We start from the raw sequence: 14,876 nt of genomic DNA, 5'->3' as shown, positions 1-14,876 counted from the left end.
GTGCAAGTGATGGAGACGAGTAAGAGGGTGCTTGGAGAGGAGCATCCAGACACGCTGACCAGCATGAATGACCTCGCTTCAACATATAGGAATCAAGGGCGGTGGAAGGAGGCAGAAGAGCTGGATGTGCAAGTGACGGAGACGAGAAAGAGGGTGCTTGGAGAGGAGCACCCAGACACGCTGACCAGCATGAATAACCTCGCTTTTACATTAAAGTCCCAAAGTCGCGACATGGAGGCCTTTTCCTTGATAGAGGCATGCTTTCAGCTCAGAAAACAGGTTCTTGGAGATCAACATCCTCACACAAAGTCGTCTCTTAGAGCATTGACCCAGTGGCAAGTAAGGAATGTTGAGATAGATCCATGAGGCGCATCAGTGCGTACAGTATAAAGTAATTTAGGATTGTATAAACTGTTAGTCAAGCCTGATTATGATAGACATTCAACGCCAAAACGATGGCAGATACTACGACACGCTCATCAGCTTAGGCTGGAGTCATGCCATGAGCAAGTTTGAGGCTCAGCGAGTCTTACATGAGTCATGCGTGAAACTCAAATGTCAGCAGCGGACAAATACAACCGGCGCGATATTCTGCAATTGGTCCTTCGAAGTATCAGGATGCCACAGATCGATGCAGAGCCTCGTAATCTTATTACAATTCATGGCCGCGATGAGATGGTCCAATCGGCCGTAGCATGGATCGCGACGTTTTGGGTTTGCGACATCGTCTGTGACTTCGAGGTGTAGATTCTCAGTGCCACTTCCTCCAGGTAGTCGTGCACGGTGATCATATAGCATGCAGGTGGTTATTTCCCGTACATGTAATTTGCGTAACTTTAGAAAGTTAAACTGCAATAGTAGAAGAATATTACCACTAATAGCAAGCGATCGCCCGTTCAAGAACAGATGATACAGGTTTCGGAATCGCTTTACTGCCAAAACGTGGAATCTAAGGCGACTGAGAAACGACATTCGGCTCAGTAGGCCCGATCCTGAGGTCGAGCTCGGTGAGCTGGAGAGACGAGTGAGAATCAGGCCTGCTACTGCAGGTAAAACATCGTCATTAGACTTCTGCCGCCACAGGCTATCGGCAAGCCCTGGTTCATGCAATGCTTGAATTGACTTCGCCTTGACGTCCGGGTCAAGAGCCGTGTTAAATCCACACAAAACGCTGACCTGCAATCGCTTTACTGTTGCAGCAAGCTCCGAGCGCTAGAATGACGTACGCAAAAAGAGAGGTGCATCCTCAGGCTCAAGTCTCACGTCGCTATAAAGAGCGTCTGAGGCGATACGTCGTAGCGTCCTGTACGTGGAGCACAATGCACGCAGTGAATCGCGAGCATCTCCCTGGGAAGCGATACACGAAACGATTTGTAACAGTAACTCCTCTGGTATGGTAAGCATGTCGGTGGGTTGGAACCTTTATGCAGGATTTCGCATAAAATGTTCAACGGCGACGCCTGTTCTATTCACAGCAACAATCCCGCTAGCTTGGCGTTGTCGACCTCTATCAGTGATGGCTCGGGTGAGTGGCCTTAAGTTACTCTACTTTAGTGTGAACGTAAAATGTGGGGTAAATCTTACCCTAGGAGCGGGAGCGAGCCGATAAGGCTCCGTGATTGCAGGTTCGCATTTGCAAAGTCTGTTCGATGTATCTTAGTCTTACCTCTCTTAGATTAGCTCTATCCTGCCCTAAGACCCTTACTACAAGTGTTCAGTGTTCCATCCATCATACTTTGCGTTGTGCAACTCCTTCATGTTTCGTTATGTCTTTCGTAGCTCGTTGGCAATTACGGCCTTTGAGCCGTACTTGCGATGCAGCCAAGCAAACAACTGCATATTCGCTTAGTTGCACCCGTTCGAGGCTGAGCCTATGCATGTATCCAGTAACACTGCCACTGCAGTTGCCACTGCCGCTGCCCTGAAGCCTTCCAACCATCAGTACACTGTTCCATCGTTTGTTTGAATCGCGCACTACAGTCGTTTGTCGCTTCTACCAACTATCATGACCTTGAAAACCCGCTTCAAAACCATGTTCGGCAAGAAGGAGCCGCCAACATCCTCGGATGTTGAAGCCCCGCCTTCTTCCACCCCACACGCACAGACCGTTCCTGGCCCTGCCACGTCTCCCCCAAGGCTATTAGCACACCTCTGGAATCAAGCATACGACCAAGCGAAACAAAGTGATCCGAACACTGTTGATACTTACGAAAAGATCTTGACCGTCTAGCTGAGCGAAGAAGATGCAACCACTTCAACCACCCCAAACTCGGCAGACCTTGCGTCGCAGCAGAACCAGATTGCACAAGACGCAGGGGAACGGTGGATGCAAATGCAGCGGCTTGTTCAGAATGGGCTTCGTAGAACGGAGAAAGATGCGAAGGTGAAACAGGGTACGGAAGACGGCATACAGGCTGCCATGGCGGTGAAAGAGGTGGCGGACAAAGCGATCCAGGCGTCCCCCGAAGCGGCTATCGCCTGGGTCGGTGTCTGCTTTGCGCTCGAGGTTCGTGCTACTGTGACTGCGTCGACCGCCTGATACTGACGTGCATGGTCAAGATTTTGATGAACCCACTCACCCAGGCGAGCTCCAACCGGCGAGGCATCGCCTACGTTGTATCGAGGATGGAATGGTACTGGAATCTTGCGGATCTGTTGTTGGAGGAGAACATGACTGACGGACATTCGCCCGGCCTGCGCGGTGATCTCGAGAAGGGCGTCACCCAGCTTTATGCAAAGCTGCTACTGTACCAGATGAAGAGTGTGTGCTACTACCACCGTGGACGGGTTTCGGTGTTCGCACGAGACCTTATTAAGCTGGATGACTGGGATGGCGAGCTGGGCGACATACAAGCAGCTGAGGCGGCGGTGCAGACGGACTCGACGCAGTACAATACGCTCACAATCCGGAATCGACTCGGTGCGATTGCTGAGACAGCCAAGTCTCAGATTGCTAAGCTAGATAGCATTACCTCGGCCATTCGAGAGCAGACTAAACAGCAGGAGAGGATACATGAGACAAGCGCTGACAACAAGTGTCTGGCGGACCTGCGCCTTACTGACCCCCGCGACGATAAGAAGCGTATCGAGGAGACCAAAGGTGGACTGCTGAAGAACTCGTACCGCTGGGTTCTCGACAACCTGGACTTCCGACAGTGGCGAGATGAGCCGCAGAGCCAACTATTGTGGGTCAAAGCCGACCCCGGCAAGGGCAAGACAATGCTACTATGTGGGATCATCGATGAACTACAGAGTTCGATGGGCGCAACAGGCCTTCTGTCGTACTTCTTCTGCCAGGCAACCGACTCGCGCATTAGAAGTGCCGTAGCCGTGCTAAGAGGACTGCTGTATATGCTTATTAGTGAACAGCCATCGCTTATTTCGCACGTTCGCAAAAAGTACGATCAAGCAGGTGAAGCTCTGTTTGAGGATGCGAATGCGTAGGTCGCTTTGACGGATATCTTTACAAGCATCCTGCAGGATCCTAGTTTGAAGTGCATGTACTTAATCGTGGACGCGCTCGATGAATGCATAACAGACTTGCCGAAACTAGTAGACTTTATCGCTGAAAGGTCGTCTACGTCCTCCCACGTCAAATGGCTCGTCTCGAGCCGCAACTGGCAGAACATTGAGGGGGGGCTGGGCAAGGTAGGACGCAAAGTAAGGCTGAGCCTCGAACTCAACGCACAGTCTGTCTCTTACGCCGTCAGCGCGTTCATACAACACAAAGTGTTCAAACTAGCGGAGTCGAAGACATACGACGCCAAAACACGAGATGCCGTGTTCGATCATCTATCTTCTAATGCCAATGATACTTTCCTTTGGGTAGCGTTGGTATGCCAATCCCTTGAGGGAGTCCCGAAGCGGAACGTCATAAAGAAGCTGATTGCCTTTCCGCCTGGCCTGGTCTCACTATACGAACGAATGATACAGCAGATAAGCAACTTAGACGATGCTAGTCTTTGCAAGCAGATACTATCTTTAGCTGCAGTTGCATATCAGCCACTTACACTAGACGAGCTGTCCACTCTTGTCGAAGAGTTCGAAGATGAGGCCGACGACATTAAGTCAAAGCAGGAGATTATCGGTCTCTGCGGCTCGTTTCTCACTCTACAGAATGACACAGTCTATTTTGTGCATCAATCGGCAAAGGACTTTTTATCCGCAGAGGCATTTTATAACGTCTTTTCTTCTAGTATTAAAGCTGCCCACTATGCTGTACTTTCTAGATCCTTCAAAGCTATGTCTGCATTACATCATGACATGTATAGCTTAGGTGAGCTAAGATATTCTGCTGCGCAGGTTATACATCCAAACCCAGATCCATTAGCAGCGCTGCGCTACTCTTGCATTTACTAGATAGATCACCTCTGCAACTTAAACTCTAGTGCTCCTACAGATACCTTAGCTGACCTGCAGAATAGAGGTGCTGTTCACGAGTTCTTGAGGAAGAAATATCTCTACTGGCTTGAGGCTCTTAGCCTATATAAAAATATGTCGAAAGGCATAGTCTCCATAGGCAAACTGTTAGGATTGGTTTGCAGGGCACTTAGAAGTTGGCAATTAGCAATAGTGAGATCGAGTCAATTCTATTATCCCCAAATGATAGAGACGAATCGCTGAGGAAACTTATTGTTTCTCAGCCAGTGTTATAGGGAGCATTATGTAATCATACTAAGCTAATCTGGGCCACTCAGGCCACTAGCCAGTATAGGTGGCAGGAATTGCCCCTTGTTCTAACACAAACTTAAGACTCTAATCCAGGTAAACATAAAGCTAGGAATTCTAGAAACTGATGATGCATCCTGACCATGCCTAGGGAAAAACGAATGCGTCTGAGCTAATCAAACTAATTCAAGATGCGCATTAATTCATTATGTATCATAAGCAAGGAATAGAAAACTCCCCTCTTCAAGCATACAGGTCTGCGCTCCTCTTTAGTCCAACAGGCAGCTTGATCAGAAAGCTTTTTCAAGACAACAAATCTAAGCTTATCAAAATCAACCCGGGCATGACGGTCAGCTGGAGTGCGTGCCTCCAGACGCTCGAAGGCCATAGCGATTCGGTCTCTTCAGTAGCCTTCTCTCACGATTCGACGCAGCTAGCGTCAGCGTCGGGCGACAAGACAGTCAAGATTTGGAATGCTAGCAGCGGCGCGTGCCTGCAGACGCTCGAAGGCCATAGCAATTTGGTCTCCTTAGTAGCCTTCTCTCACGATTCGACGCAGCTAGCGTCGGCGTCGTATGATAAGACGGTCAAGATCTGGAATGTTAACAGCAGCGCGTGCCTGCACACGCTCGACATGGGCCGAACACTTCATAATATATCCTTTAACATCACTGGCTCCTACCTTTATAGTAACATTGGTACCATTGCCCTGAGTTCGTTAGAAACCCCAAATACTACATCCACGGTCGCAACACCTCAGTCACCTCGATATAAGTATACGGCACTCAGTTCGGATAACATATGGATAACATTTAACTCGAAGAACTTACTGTGGCTTCCGCAAGAGTATCGTCCTTCTTCCTCCGCTGTGTTAGGTAATACGCTTGGTATTGGTGTAGGATCTGGAAAGGTATAGCTGTGTACTGTCGATTTCCACAAACCCTAAAGGCTTTGAGTTTTCAGCAAAGTAGGAACATATATTGCATTTTACATTTTACATCTTTGTTATATACTGTTTCAAAGGGGGCAGAAGATAGACAGAAATAAATTATTTAAATCTTAAAGATCATTAATCAAGGGTTTTCCATGCCTTATAGTGAACGCCTTGTTCATAATCCACTTTGCCCAAAAAGCACGTTTACATTGTAGATTCTGCGACTAATCTGTGGAGCGCTTTGTGTCGTACCATAACAGGCTTCCCTTTTCCTAACGCCAACCTCAAGCCTTCTTCGCTTCAAGTTTTGGTAGATTAGCCTTATCCTAGCACTACCACTGACGTCAGGAAGTTGATCATCATCCCTATGCGCGCTGCGGGGCGCGATCTCATGCAGCGCCGCCCCGTCGATTAGTACTTCTGGCGGAAGCGAACCACTGGTTCGGGCTAATGTGCGATGATACGTAAGTATTTTTACTAGAGAATGTGTAGCTGTGCGGATTGCGTCAGTTTTCATATTGTTTAATCCAGGATTAGGGGTGCATGTGTAATTTACATTACTTAGACAGCATACGCTAAGCCTTGTAGGTTAAGTGTCAAATTGCCTGCCAAGAGCTATTCAGTGCCTCTCTTGCCAGATAAATTCGGACTACATTCCTAGATTATAAACCTGACGGCTTTTGTAGATAGGTGAAGATTATTTTAGCTGCACCAATAAACATAATTAATAGAGGTGTATATTATTATATAACTTTAGAATAGGTGAAGTCATACAGGTAGATCACAAAAAGATTAACAGCATAGTAATGGATCATGTAATTTTCTATGTTTCTACTAGCTGTAGAAGCAGACGTACTTGATTGACACCTTAAAACTCAAATTACCCTAATTCCACTAAATTGGAGGATCCAGTCTGACTATTTGTAGAATCCTTTTCGGCATGGCGGGTTTTTCGTTACGCAGGGACAGACGTTAGACTCTTTAGGAAGGATTCCAGGTTTTTTGTAGGATGGTCATTGTTAAGACTTCCATGTAGAAATTTCATGAAAAATCTAGCCCCTGCTTCTCCTCATGATGTCAGAAACCATGCAACCCCCTGTAATCTAAACTTGCCCTATAAAAGACCATTGGTTAGTAGCTGCTTTGTCAAGCTTCCGTACATATCACTACTTCGCGGTGTACTCAATAAGCGCATGCCTCTTAAACTGAATTATACAATCTCCTTCTCTAATCTACGTAGCTAGCCTCTGCGCGCCTTAATAAGATACTTAGTGTACCTCTAATAAATGCCTCTTAAAATGCATCTTGCCACTTAGCTTGCAGGAACAGCTTAGATAGCAACATATAAACTCTCCCTAGAATTTAGGACTTTAAAAGTAGGTGTCCACATGTTTGTTAAGCACACCTTTTCGCAGCTGGTGCTTTGTTTGTTGCTCGTGGGAAAGCTGCTTATTGTAAGGGTTGCGCAGAGCTTGCAGATACCTGATAACAGTAATGAATTCGATAGAGGTCTTAGAGAGCCTCGAGTAGGGATTATAAGAATCCCTTACGAAAACCACGCTAATTCTAACTAGGAAACTCAGGAGAAGTACTCAACTACACTGGCCACCAAGTGCCCTCGACGGGCAGCTGGTAGTCGTTAGTTGTTCTCACGGCGCTTTATCGCGATTACTACACTGGATCTCATCCAGGGTATATCTCCTGGGCACCAGCCCATTACATGCAGGTCCTAATGCCCCTGCTGCCCATGGTACTTTTATTCCTTGTCTCGAGGCCTACATTAGATATGCCTTTAATACTGCAGAAAGAATCATGACAGAGAATATCAAGTCTATCTCTATCAAGCAGGATGCTGTTGATGACTTCCAAGAATACAAGGATAACATTGTCAAGGGCATTGTCTGAACCTCTAGCTGCCGATCGTGGTACAAGAACGGTACTGTTGATGGTAAGGTATAGGGCCCTTGGCCCGGATCTGGACCTCACTTCCTGGAGTCTATTAGTCAAAGTCGATGGGAAGATTGGAATTTTAAGTACCGCACTACCAATCGGTTTCAGTTCCTTAGTGATAGAAGGACTAGGGCTGAGATAGAGGGCTGAGATAGAGGGCAGAGATTTGTCCTGGTTCCTCTCTACTGAAAAGCAGGATAGTTCCTAAGCAGCTTCAAGGAATATATCTCTGCAGAACAAAAGCGCAGAAGTAGGCATCATGGTTATAAGTACATGCTTGAAAAAGGATTTATACTTTTCCATTATTCTGTACAATTCTGGTTGTTTGCAATTATTGTACTTAAGTTTCAACATTAGATAACTTTGCTTATCTAATCTAAACGCAACATACAAGAGACAAACTATCTTAAAACCTAGAGTCCTTAAATATAAGACTGCAGGTTCTAATATTGTTAACTGCATTCTATACACGAATGTTGAAAATCCGAACAATTAGCCTAAGAAACACTGTTTAATTCCCTCTCAGCTTCTTGCATCAGTTCCAGCTTCTCGTCTGCTGTTAAATCACTTGTTGCCTTAGGTACACTTCCCCAAACCGCTACTAGTACCAAACTCACGGCCGCTGCGCCAATGCCGAACCAAAAGGTGTATTTGTAACTTTGTGCCAAGCCTACCTTGCCTACGGCAGCCGACTGGAGAATATCTGTCAACCCAAGAGAAAGCGCGACTCCAAGTTGAAGAACGGAATTTAGGACTCCACCTGCCAATCCTTGCTGCGCACGAGGAAGTTTTGTTGTAATGAAAACTGTCATCAGAATTGTAGGAAAGTCGATACCGATGGTGCTAAAAATCGTGGCTGGAAATATCCATGCCCAATAATTCCATCCATCGAGTGGGACCAAAGCGAGAAGAAGCTGTGCTCCCAGTGCGCATAGCGCAGAGATGATCAAAAGGACTCGGCCAGGAACAAGGTGTAAGATGAAACCCTCCAGAACACTAAAGAGAAGGCCGGCTACGCCAAGGGGAATATACCACACAGCTATTTGTAGCGGGGAAATAGTCCACACATTCTGGAAAAAAAGAGTTCCATAGACAGAGAAGATACCCCAGCACCCGTAGAGAATGAGGATGGCGAGGAGGAGAGGTGTCATCGAAGGAATAGTTACAATTGAGGCTGGTAGGAGAGGCTGAGATGCAATCCTCGCCTCAATATATACAGCAGACAGGAGAAATATTACACCAAGAGAAAAGCAAATGGCGATATATGGCGTCCGCCATCCTGTAGGAGCATGCGAGGATTGCGTAATAGCGAAAACGGTAAGAATCAGGCCGAATACGAGAGAAATCGCACCAAGGTAATCCATCTTAACTCCAATACTGCCTCCTTGCCCTATTGAAGCGTGTGGGATCGAGAAGTATGAGGAGATCAACGCAGCGCCTGTCAAGATAGCACCGATCCAGAAGTAGAAACCCCAGTGTAAGAATTGACCGACAACACCTGCGAGGACAATGCCCCCAAAGAAGCCGAAGACGCCTGATGCTCCGTAGATAGCGAAAACAAAATTCTTTCGGGGCCCCGGTCGGTACATCGAGCTCATGAGCATAATTCCTGTTGGGAGAGCCGCAGCTGCACCAAGCCCTTGAAGTGCCCTGGAAAAGTCAAGCATAAGTGGATTAATGCTGAAGCCCGCGACGATACTCCATATTAATAGCCATGCAAGACCACAGAGGTAGACAGGATAGCCTCCCCACATGTCTCCCAGGCGGCCGAAGATAAGTAATGTACTGGCGATAGCAAGCGAGAATGCACTGGCAGGCCATACAGCAGCTGCATGTGGAATATCCAGCTCTTGTATCAAAGTTGGAAGAATGAGTGTAAAGCCCGAGACAAAGTATTCTGTCAGGAATTGAGACATCATGATGCTGAAGATGAAAGCAGCTTCAGCCCAGATACTAGTAAAAGCCAGTGGGCGTTCACGGCCAAGTCTCGCGATGCATAATTCCAATGGCTCTCCAGGTGTATCAGAGGCGCCATCCTCATATGTAGATGGACAAGATACAACAATATTGGGCGTGCTGCAGAGATCGTTGTTTAATACAGTTGGCGTTACGGATGAAGGATTGCTTCTAGCTTGCGACGAGTCTGATGGTATGTGTAACATGATCTGAATATATAGCTAAGAAGATGATGAAAAATTGTTTTTCTTTATGGTTAAAGGAAGAGAGTTTTATAGATTTCGAGATAAAGGTCAGAACAACATGCACAATATTTGTAGCAGACATGGGGGAAAGTTTAGGGGAGAGCGATGCGAAGTTCGTTCAGCATCAACCAAAATCTGTGTTCTTCTCGGTGCATCATTTGATATGTAGCCACTGCGTCTTGGCTGCCTTATCTGTCTGGTGTAGTGTCTACTGCTAGCGTAGTCTCCGAGTCTATAGTTTTTCGAGTCTAGACAAAGAATATCTTTAGTAATACAGTAATTAGTAAACGGAAGTGTGCGATTATAATGCATTCATTGTTGCCTCATTTTTAGCTTGCTATACTCTGGAATTAATGAAGTTAGGTTAGTTTCGTAACATCTGTGGCTCGGTCCCATTTCTATCTCTACATTACAGATGACTTGAAGAAGCGTTGTACAAGGTGAGAAGCCTGGACTTTCAACACATACAGCTCTCGTACTGCTCGTTGATAAAGGAACTTTTCTTATCTTAGATCTAGTGCTGATCATGAGCAAGCGCCTTTGCCTAATCGGGGCAGTGAGTTACATGCCTTGCATGTAAACTCTACTTGTGCTAATGCGTGAGCGTTGCATAAATCTACATTTGCAGTACTCTACAGGCGTTTTATCACTTTTATCGACTCTCTATCGCATGTACACAGTTCGCTCTTCTTTCTCTCTTGGTGATAGTTTTCGATCTACAGAAGTTATTGAATCTATATCTAATATCGTTTTACCGCAATCTCTAAAACATATATTCCTCATACACCCGACATACATATGGCACCAACTGTACTGCACCTTATTCGCCATGGTCAAGCCGACCATAATCTCCATGAAGATTACGATCTACCGGACACTTCTCTTACACCCGAGGGTGAACAACAAAGTCTTGCACTTGCCTACAAGATACCAAATATAAGCTCGATCACTTGTATCTACGCATCCCCGATGCGTCGCACTCTCCAGACTGCACTTCTCACTTTCCGAGGAGTGCTTCACCTGCGTCCCGACCTCCGCATTATTGCACTACCAGAGCTGCAAGAGACTTCAGATTTTGCTTGCGATACCGGGTCATCGCTTGCACAACTGCGCCTGGAGTTCAAGAGCGAGCCTGTAGACTTATCACGTCTGTTTGAAGGCTGGAATGATAAGAAAGAAGGGCGTTTCAGGCCAACAACAGACCTGACGGAGCAACGTGCGGGTGAGGCGAGGAAAATCATCCGCGATGAAGCAGAGGGAACTGTAGCTATTGTCGCACATGGAGGTGTCAATCATTATTTCACAGAAGATTGGGAAGGAAGTAGCAGTGGCTCTGGTTAGTTGCTACTTGCTCCTTGATGTCTATTCTTACTGACGGAAATTACAGGAACTGGCTGGAAGAATTGTGAGTACCGGACGTACAAGTTTGAGAACCCCTCCAATAATGCAATTGGGCGGGCTGCTGTTGTAGAGACTGAAGACTCCATTTGCCGAAGATTTCCAAAAGGGGAATATGAAGAGCCAACTCAGGCCCAACAACACAAATTGCGTATTGCTACTGAGATTTCTTGGGCTGCAGACAGATACATCGTGTTGAGCAAGACGGATAATCTCCCCATCAGTAAACCTGCTAATTGAGGCGAGGAACGAGTTTCTTTACCACGCGGACTTCAATCTTGGAATTGCTGAGTCCACGGATCTGTGCGCCCTGATCTGGATTGGTTGTCCAGGAGGCTATTCACGCGCTCTGATTAGTTGAATATATGGGTCGGGCAGATTCGGAATCAGCTATTGAGTTGGTTGAGTAACCACTGATTGATCACTACTACAGGAGGCTGATCGATCATGTAGTTGGTTACTGATCAATTTTGTAGGTAGACATTTCAGCATGGGTTCAATTCAGCCTCTCCGCTCTCCTTCCTCCGGCTTGTAGATATTTGATTGCTTTTGGATACAATTATACGTAGTTGATTAATCCCTGATTGATTACTTGATTACTAGTTGATTAATTAGTTACCAGTTGATTACTACTGCAGGTAGTCCATTGAGTATTCCAGGTCTGATAAAACGCTTTTACATCCTTCAATAATCAACCCCGAATCTGCTATACTCCATTTATTCTGAACTTACAAAAAGGCACTACTGCATGTTCTGAGGAACGCCAATACAGGGAGACTAATTTCTCGTTATCTATATTCCTACTGTAGAATCTATTTGCCGTTGATTGCTTTGTAGAGAGCAGCCTCTAGTTCTATTTGGAGCCTCCGTGGAGCGTGATCACCCACTGGTAATAATTGAGTGAAGAAAGTTGCGGCTACACCACTCTCGCGATCGATCCACCAGATAAGATTTGGCAACCCCGACCAGTTGATAGAGCCCTTCTTCCTACGTCCGAAAACATCTTCAGTGGTGACGATACCGCACAGACAATGCCCAATCTCCTGGAAATTCTCCCATTCATCATATCTATCCGTGTACAAATTGGATTGAGTGTTATCCAGATTCGTGCCCTTCAGGAACGCTCGCGCACCAAGGGTAGATTCGGGCCCAATTTGAGGACGAAACATTTCATCCACAGAGGCCTTGCTAAGCAATGGCCCCCCTTCAGAGATGAGAGCGGAAAGGAGCTTTTTGTAATCGTTGGGAGTGGAGAACAATCCTGCTCCACCGAGGGCATCACGTGAATTCAATCTCCAGAGACAGTCTCCAGGCTTGAGACCCTGCGTGCCTTCCCCCTCAGCACGGATGCCTGTTTCATGAAGGTCTTCCTTTTCGAGACCCTCCCTATTTGGGAAGAAGGTTGTGTTCTTTGCACCTAGTGGGCCCCAGATGTGTTTCTGTTGGTATTCGTTGAAGTCCAGACCAGTAAGCTTCGCAACAATGGTTCCTGCCCAGTCGAGGCCTGGGCCATACTTCCACGATGATCCTGGCTGGAAGATGAGGGGGTGAAGGTTTCCTTGCATGGTTCCGGAAAACATGTTGTCTTTGCGCTCTGTCCAAGCAGAATATTTGATGAGGAGTGGGTCAGCCAAATCGTAGCAAAATCCCGATGTGTGTGTGATCAAGTGTCTAAATACAAATTGATGAGTAGTCTGGCCCTACTCAAAACCAAGACTCAGTATGAGAGTCAAAATTTAACTTACCGTAGAGTGAGTTTGCCCATGATTTTTTCAAAGATCGGTGGCCCCTTGGGCTTCTCAACTGGTTTTGAGCTGTACGGTCCTTCATCACCTGAGGTAGCGAGCGTCTCAGCGATGGACCCTTCACCTTCAAACCCAATGAGAACTTTCAAGTCCTTGAGTTGGGGAAGAACGTCTCGGACGTCGTCATCAAGTCCTATTAGTCCCTTCTCAACGACTTGCATGACCGCCACGGAAGTCGTGAGCTTTGTTTGACTAGCAATCCATGATGGCGTATCCAATGTGAGCCGCTTGGAGTTCTTGACGTTAACATTCTTGTAACCGAATGATTTGCAATAAATGTCGTTACCTACATAGAGTCAAGATCGAGGTTAGCACAATGGTGATAAAATACGTTCCATTGATGCTCAAATAAGTCTCATATGGGATCCTTCTCATGATCATGCCGTGGCCTGATCTGACAAATGCAGTAGGGGGGGGGGGGTATAAAATATGATAAACAGAACAACATACCTGTGCTATCAACAGCTACGAAGGAGGCCCCATGGATACTTCCTGTATCTGGATTCGTATACTTCTCTAAAATAGCATCGAGTTCGGCCATCATGAATTTCTTGCCTCTAAGCAGCTGAATCAACTGCTACATAGACGTGTACATGTGGAAGAGTTGCGATGGATTGTAATGATTTCAACGTGTGATTAAGTTGTAATATGCTGTTGCTGTGACAATACAATACTTTGACACCGTCAGTAGCTAGTCGACCACATCAAGATTGAAACGCACTTGTCGAACAGGAATCGGATCACGCGCTTGAGATGCTTGGACTCTTATTATGTAGGCTCAATTCTTGTGCATGAACATAAGTGCGGGAACGAATATCCGGATCCACTGGAGGCGGGTGTAGCGGGAAGAAATATGCGGACCAGATGTGGACCGAGTAACGTAGAAACTAATTCAAGCGCGCAAGTTCTCGTCCTATCCGCGGGGCAACATTCGTTTACTATGGAATAACGTCGGGGCGAAGCCAAGCACGAATTGTTGTAAAGTCTCTGTGGAGCAAAGTAGAAATTATGGAGAAAGTTGATGTAGAGAGAAATGAATCCTTGGGGTATACCATGACGGGGATGGCGGCAGGCGGGTGTAGCGGCAGGCGGGTGTAGCGGAATCCAGGGCATGAACAACCGAGGCAGTCATGCATGATGGTTGACTGATTCGTGTTTGCAGTACAGTACAGGGTTACAGATACAGAGGGTTGACACGTCGGGTTGAACACCTGCTAGCGTTTTTAGCAGATACAAGGAACAATACGTGCATGTATAGCCTCTTATTTGCTCTTAGACGCTGTAAAGAAACTTATTAAGGTTAAAGGGTGCATATATACTAGCAGGTGGTCAACCCGACGTGTCAACCCTCTGTACTTTTCTGTACTTGTACAACCAGAACCGGCATTTTAAGCGACTATGCGTACTTGTAGTAATATTGGCAGCGAGCCATTCTATATCAAATGAATCATAGAGGGGGATGTGAGCAGCAAAGCCAGAGCGATCCACTAGAGGCAAAAACCTCATTTCATGCATGACGCTGATCTCTACCATAAGGTAGCTGATACAGGTTTTCAGTCTACTCACTGATCCTTCCCAACTGTTCAGCCAGAAGAGGCTTTATAGTGTTCGCCTTCATGCAAATAATATCATCACTTAATAAAAACTCAACAGTAGAACATTAAAGAAAACAGCAGGTTGTGTTTGATTCAGTGTTGTGGGGAATGTTGCTACCGGATTAGGATTCAAAGCTGCTACAATATCAAGGGGGAAGCGATCCGCTCGAAGTAGATAAACAAGACTGTGCCAACCATTGGCTGTAAGTTTATTTCTGTATTTTACTTTCATTATCATATGATAATGCGTCGACTTCATCCTTCGAGTATCGAACCACCTCGAAAACCCAATGTACTTGCTGATTGTTCATTATGTTTAGAAGGA

At 46.3% G+C, this 14,876-nt stretch overlaps 4 protein-coding genes across 4 annotated transcripts in view; 2 read left to right on the top strand and 2 right to left on the bottom strand.

Moving 5' to 3' along the window:
• BU24DRAFT_437817 (uncharacterized protein) overlaps positions 1–5,584 on the top strand; it is a gene marked incomplete at both ends in the record, with an annotated part of 9,698 nt that extends 4,114 nt beyond the window's left edge. Inside the window, 6 exons of the mRNA XM_033530224.1 lie at positions 3,009–3,440; positions 3,471–4,100; positions 4,197–4,302; positions 4,360–4,536; positions 4,889–5,283; positions 5,359–5,584. Coding sequence (XP_033377056.1) covers positions 3,009–3,440; positions 3,471–4,100; positions 4,197–4,302; positions 4,360–4,536; positions 4,889–5,283; positions 5,359–5,584 — 1,966 coding nt within the window. The remainder of the gene's footprint in view (positions 1–3,008; positions 3,441–3,470; positions 4,101–4,196; positions 4,303–4,359; positions 4,537–4,888; positions 5,284–5,358) is intronic.
• Positions 5,585–8,022: 2,438 nt separating this feature from the next.
• Positions 8,023–9,714, bottom strand: BU24DRAFT_475251 (MFS general substrate transporter; the record flags this gene model as incomplete). Its single annotated transcript, XM_033532892.1, has 2 exons — positions 8,023–9,561; positions 9,652–9,714. The coding sequence occupies 2 exons, from the start codon at positions 9,712–9,714 to the stop codon at positions 8,050–8,052; spliced, it is 1,575 nt and encodes a 524-aa protein (XP_033377055.1). The 3' UTR covers positions 8,023–8,049.
• Positions 9,715–10,557: 843 nt separating this feature from the next.
• BU24DRAFT_328202 (phosphoglycerate mutase) lies at positions 10,558–11,181 on the top strand (the record flags this gene model as incomplete). The annotated part of the gene is made up of 2 exons (XM_033523002.1): positions 10,558–11,089; positions 11,141–11,181. Coding segments are annotated over 2 exons (573 nt in total), but the record flags the coding sequence as incomplete, so codon positions are not given.
• A 615-nt stretch (positions 11,182–11,796) lies between these two features.
• On the bottom strand, positions 11,797–13,962 carry BU24DRAFT_429283 (beta-lactamase class C and other penicillin binding protein). The gene is made up of 4 exons (XM_033529701.1): positions 13,678–13,962; positions 13,407–13,629; positions 12,897–13,242; positions 11,797–12,822 (listed from the first exon to the last, which is right to left on the bottom strand). Exons 2-4 carry the CDS (start codon positions 13,495–13,497, stop codon positions 11,964–11,966), a joined length of 1,296 nt encoding a protein of 431 aa, XP_033377053.1. The 5' UTR covers positions 13,498–13,629; positions 13,678–13,962; the 3' UTR covers positions 11,797–11,963.
• Positions 13,963–14,876: the final 914 nt, after the last annotated feature.

The sequence above is a fragment of the Aaosphaeria arxii genome, assembly GCF_010015735.1.
Source record: "Aaosphaeria arxii CBS 175.79 unplaced genomic scaffold BU24scaffold_17, whole genome shotgun sequence".
NCBI lineage: Eukaryota > Fungi > Ascomycota > Dothideomycetes > Pleosporales > Aaosphaeria > Aaosphaeria arxii.
The sequence above is the reverse complement of the archived record's forward strand: the minus strand, read 5'-3'. Positions and strand labels throughout refer to the sequence as shown.

Bases quoted from the DNA above. Each gene is read 5' to 3' on its own strand.
- BU24DRAFT_429283 (XM_033529701.1), bottom strand. From the start codon at position 13,497: ATGGCCGAACTCGATGCTATTTTAGAGAAGTATACGAATCCAGATACA. The intron at 13,243-13,406 runs GTATGTTGTTCT...GACTCTATGTAG, and splicing joins CGTAGCTGTTGATAGCACAG to GTAACGACATTTATTGCAAA. The intron at 12,823-12,896 runs GTAAGTTAAATT...ATTTGTATTTAG, and splicing joins ATGGGCAAACTCACTCTACG to ACACTTGATCACACACACAT.